General features: G+C 43.5%; 1 protein-coding gene across 1 annotated transcript; it reads right to left on the bottom strand.

Annotated features, from left to right (window-relative positions):
• Positions 1-2,244: 2,244 nt before the first annotated feature.
• nupr1b (nuclear protein 1b) lies at positions 2,245-3,118 on the bottom strand (the record flags this gene model as incomplete). Its single annotated transcript, XM_041198210.1, is given in 2 exon segments — positions 2,245-2,452; positions 3,090-3,118. Coding segments are annotated over 2 exon segments (237 nt in total), but the record flags the coding sequence as incomplete, so codon positions are not given.
• Between the last annotated feature and the right edge of the window lie 2,533 nt (positions 3,119-5,651).

Below are 5,651 nucleotides of genomic sequence, written 5' to 3'. Positions count from 1 at the left end.
ATGCATATATTATGCTTTTGTAATATGCTAGCCAGCCAATCTTCTATCCAAGCTAATATGTTACCCCTTACATCATGAGCTTTTATTTTCTGTAATAACCTTTGATGTAGCACCTTTTCAAATGCCTTCTGGAAGGCCAAGTACAGCACACCTACAGGCTCCCCCTTATCCACAGTATATGTTATTTCTTCAAAGAACTCCAATAAATTGGTTAAACACGATTTCCCTTTCACAAAACTGGATTACTAGTCCAGTGACAATAACACTACATCACCACTTCCCCTTAAGGTACAGATTATCCATGATTGAATTAATTCATAAAAGAAGCTTGAGGGGAACCTATTCTGATAACTTCCCTTCAACATTGTTATAGAAAGCAGATATTGTTTGATAAATAACATTGTATACACATGCTGCAGTTCTCTTTAGTTATGACTTGTTTTTCAGGTTTTATGTTTTAAGTTTACAAAATTTGCTTTTTCCCATTGTCTCCTCCCCACTACCTGAAGTGGCTGTCACTGAATATAATTCCTCTAACTCATCCATGAATCCAATCCTCATTCATAAACCCAATACATGACCACTATCATGTTATTTGACTAGGGGTATATGCCCAGCCACAGCTGGGTCTGACCATGTCCTCATGCCAGATGCACATACCAATCATTGATGATCAGGACTCTGGGCTGCTCTCTTGCTTTCCCTCCTGAGGCTGATTGTAAACCTTATTGATATCCTGGTTAAAATCCCCAAATTCATCAAAGCTGGGAATCAAATCCTTCTCCCTATCACACCCTCAGCTACCTGAATATTTAACAGAGAGAGTTGCTATAGAAGGGGCAAATGTAAAGCCGTGTCTAAACAATGAGTAGAAAAGGGAGTTTGGCCTGAGAGAAATTCCCTGGAATTAACTTTCCCAGGGACTGGCTGGGATAGACACTGTTCTCAGTTATGTTGGGTTGTCACCGCTCAACTGATTGGAAAGTCTTCCTCCAACCCCTCCACATTATTTAATAGGCACAAGGGGGGGCGGTGACACATCTGGGCTGGGAGAAAAAGAGGCTTTACACTCTGTAGGGCTCTGCATTCTGGAATGAGGCTGGTGGGGCGTTGCATTTCTGGGGTGAGGCTGCATACTTGGGGGTAAGTTGGACAGCTGAAAGAGGAAAGGCAGCACGTCGGGGGGCTGACTGCACAGCTGCAAGGGGTGAGGTTGTGTACCTGTCAGAGATGGGAGCAGATTACACATCTGGTGAAAATGAATCTGTACACTGATGTGGAGAAGGTTATATAGCTTTTTGTTCACCCAGTACTGGATGTCGAACAAGGAGTGTTTCAATAATTTCTTCCAAATGAACATTGGTCAGACTTAAGCTATTACAAACACTGTTCCCTAGCCTCCGAATATGTCCCTCTCAAATGTCTGAGGCTGAACTAGCCTGTTCACAACCTCACTGTCAAAATTGATCCTGAGATGAGCTTCTGACCATATATCCCACCTCTGTAACCTCTGTAACATTACCCAACTTCAACCCAGCCTTGACTCATCTGCTGCTGAAGCCTTTGTGCCTTTGTTACCTTTAGACTCGACTATTCCAATGCACTCCTGGCTGGTCTCCCACATTCTACCCTCTGTAAATTTGAGATAATTCAAAACTCTGTTGTCCATGCCCTCATTCTACTGTACTATCCCAATTCTCCTGTACTCGCTGATCTGCATTGGGTCCCAGTTAAACAATGCCTTGATTTTAAAATTCTCATTATTTTTTAATTCTTCTATGGCCTCATCCTTAGCTCTACAATCTCCCAAGATCTCTGCACTCCACCAATACAGACATCTTGAACATTCCCAATTTTAACCAATCCACACTGGCAACCACACCTTCAGCTGCTAAAGTCCTAAACTCTGGAATTCCTTCCTGCAATCTCTCCAGGTCTCTTTCCTCAAAGAAACACCTTAAATCCTACCTGGCAAAGAGGTCTCCTTTTTCATGGCTCAGTGTCTAATTTTATGACAATACTTCTGTAAAGTGCTTTGGAATATTGAATTACAATAAAGTTGCATTACAAGTACTAGTTGTTATTGGCTGCACTACACACCTGACAAGGTGAGGAGGCTGTAAACCCTGGAGGAAGATATGGCCACACAACTGAGAGAGGGGAGGTTGACAAACTGTGTGGGGGAGGGGAGGGCAGGGCACACACCTGGGATGAGATAGGGGAGGTGGTGAGGGAATCACTCAACTAGGACCTGCTCCGAGCTCTCTTCCTTTTCAGCTGGCTGTTGTAGAGTTTCTCCGTGATCTTCCTCTCATGCCCAGCCGGACAGCGGCGGTTTGTATTCCGACCCCTCTCCTTCTTGCTCCTTCCCTTCCCTCCTTTGTGAGCCGGGTAATCCGCCAGATTGTAATACTCGTACTCATCATAATGAGCTTCTTCAAATGACTCCAGGCTATTGCAGGACATTGTGCCTGGGGCTAATGGTCTAGAGGGAGGCTGGAGCAAAGCTGGGACCTTATGTGCCGTGCTGTGCTAGACTGGACTGGGCTGTGCTAGACTGGGTTGTGCTCGCTTACTCTGTGTGCCTTCATTGGTTGACTGTGATGTCAGGGCAGTGTTGGACAGGTTTATTTTTGTAGCAGTTTTTAAGAGGTATGGTGTTTAAGTTGTCAGAACAACAGGCTGAGTTGTTGAGGGAGTTGCTGGTTTTAATTAACTACTAAATCATCAGTTTGAGATACAGCCTGGGATCTAAAGTTACCAGATAAAGAGAAACAATTTCTCACTATCTGATACTGACCACTCTTACACTAGTGAATGTCCAGTCCTTCTGCACCTTCATCTTTCAGCATATCTCCTTCAGCAGAGGTCAACTGCCTCTTCTCACCTTCCACAATCTAACTCAACTCATTTTCCTGTTCTCTTACCAATGTTGAACTACTTGGGTCCTTTCTAAAACATCCTTACCTCACATTGCCAGGGAATCTTATCTACTTTATTTCAGATCTGCGTGTATTTTGATCATGGAAAGGCCATTCACCAGAATGACACTGGGGTTAAAAGGGTTAAATAATGAGAGGTTATATAACCTTGGCTCATATTTCCTTTAGTTCAGGAAATTAAGGAGTCAAGGTATTTAAAATGTTAAAAGGATAGGGAGAAACTTCCTCTGCTGAGAACAAGGATAAATAACCTTAAAATGACAACTGGGCCATTCAGGGGTAATGTCAGGAAGCACTTCTTCAAAGGGGGAATGGAAATCTGAAACTCTGTTCCCCAAAAAGCTGGGATTAATATCTCAATTTTGATCAGAATATCAATCTTGAAAAGAATATCAGAGCTATGTAGCTACAATGGTTAAAGGACATTTCGATCCACCTCTGATCAAACACTGGAACTTGCTTGGGGTACTGAATGATATATTTGTTTTCCAGTACTAATGTTTGCTTCTAATGTGATCCATTTTCCTGTGGGCTTTTACTGCTCGGACTGGGAGCCAGATGCCTGGGGTTGTCACCTTTTTGACAGCAATAGTTTGCAGGCATTCAAGTTGAAAAACTTACTTTAACAGGGGGAACAGGTGTGGAGGTGCTGTCTTGCTCCCACCTCTGGACTGATTGCAAACATCAACCACAACCTGGTAACTGACCCGAGTGGGGAAGTCCCAGATTTGAACCTTCCACGGAAAGTCAGGACAACCCTGGAGGATGGGCCACTGAAAACATGGTCACTTCCTTCATGAGGAACAGCTGATATTGTGGCTGTGGCCATCCAAGTCAGAACATCACCCACAAACTGAACTCCTGCCCTGAGAGATCCATTCTTGCTGGCATCACAACCATCCACACTACCTCACCTGAAGCTGTTGAATGGATTGTTAAGCCTGACATTGCATTATAACTGCTTCCCCAGCCATACGAATAAGTAAAGTGTGATCCATCTCTGACTCTTCCCTTACTGGGCCTCATCCCTCCCCCTCCACCCCCCCCCCCCACCCCACACACACACACACGTGTACACAAACATAGCCCATTTTCTTTGAGGACCAAATCACATTCTTCCAGTTTCTCCAACTCCTCTGGAAATGGTTTACCACCTCCTCCAGAACCTTTTTTAAACTCAGCTGAGGCTTCCCCAGCACCTGTTAGCCTACCCCATTCTGTGTGCTTCTGCCCTGACCCCCTCCACTGCTTCCCCTTTCCACACAATCAAGCTCTGCAGTCATCATTTGTCATTTCTGGCACCTCCAACAACATGTCTTCACCACTAAATACATCTCCCCATCCTTCCTCTTTCTAGTTTATGGCTTAAACATCCACCCTTCCCGCTGCCCTTCTCCCACACCCCTGTCCAGGGCTCCACATGCTGCATGGGGCAATTCCTGTGTCCTTCCTCTCTCTGTATCCTCTACTTGCTCCTCAGCGAGCAATCTCCCCTACCACTTTCCTAAACATCTCACCCTTTCTCCAATTCGGAGCTCCCTGTAACTTACCACTTAATTTTCCCCTCCCTCTCCAACTTCTCCCCATCATACACTCTCGCATTTTTTGTTTCTTTAATAATTCATTCCATTATCTGATTGAGATGATCTGTGACACCATCCAGCAATGGTTCAACAATACTTCTACTGATGTAGCTTTGGCTGGTTTCCCCTCTCCTTTCAATGTTATTTTCCAGTTCTGCAGATCAACCATAAAACATGGATTCTTCAACAGACCAACCATTTCCATCTTCTTCAGTTTTGTTCAACTTCCAGCATTTATCACAAGTAAATGTGATAGAATTAAGGAGAAAAGACACCATTCCACAAATAATAAATAAACTATGAGACAATCCAATTGCTTACTTATAAAATTAACAAAATAATATGTAAATGATTGAGAATTTAATGAACACAACCTGACAATATCTGATCAATGGACTTTAATGTTAAAATTCAGAGTGCAGTTAACCTTTCATTTGCATTCTTTAAATGGAGGAGACCTGCATTTTGTAACGTATTGGAACTGCGTATCATGAAATGATTATTTTTTTTTATTTTAGTGATTATCTATAGCTATGTTGTGAATGATGATTGTTTTATTTGTATCTTCATCACAATGCAGCACCTGCCATCATCATGATTTTTCAATAAACCAAGCACTGATTTTGCTTTTCATTTATAGAAACTAGCAGCTGGTTAAACTGGTTCATACTGTGTGCCTGCCTGCTTGGTGTTCAGCTGGTTAAACTAGTTGATACTGAGTGACTGCATGTTCAGTGCTCAGCTGGTTAAACTAATTGATACTGTGTGCCTGCCTGCTTGGTGTTCAGCTGGTTAAACTGGTTGACACCTACTGCCTGCCAGCTCAGTGTTCAGCTAATTGAACTAGTTGATACTGTGTGCCTGCCTGTACGGTGTTCAGCTGGTTAAACTAGTTGATACTGTGCCTGCCTGCTTGGTGTTCAGCTGGTTGAACTAGTTGATACCGTGTGCCTGCCTGTTCGGTGTTCAGCTGGTTGAACTAGTTGATACTGTGTGCCTGCCTGCTCAGTGTTCAACTGGTTAAACTGGTTGATACTGTGTGCCTGCCAGTTCAGTGTTCAGCTGGTTAAACTGGTTGATACTGTGTGCCTGCCTGTTCGGCGTTCAGCTGGTTGAACTAGTTGAT

This window comes from Carcharodon carcharias, chromosome 10 (assembly GCF_017639515.1).
Source record: "Carcharodon carcharias isolate sCarCar2 chromosome 10, sCarCar2.pri, whole genome shotgun sequence".
In the NCBI taxonomy this organism is placed as follows: domain Eukaryota; kingdom Metazoa; phylum Chordata; class Chondrichthyes; order Lamniformes; family Lamnidae; genus Carcharodon; species Carcharodon carcharias.
The sequence above is the reverse complement of the archived record's forward strand: the minus strand, read 5'-3'. Positions and strand labels throughout refer to the sequence as shown.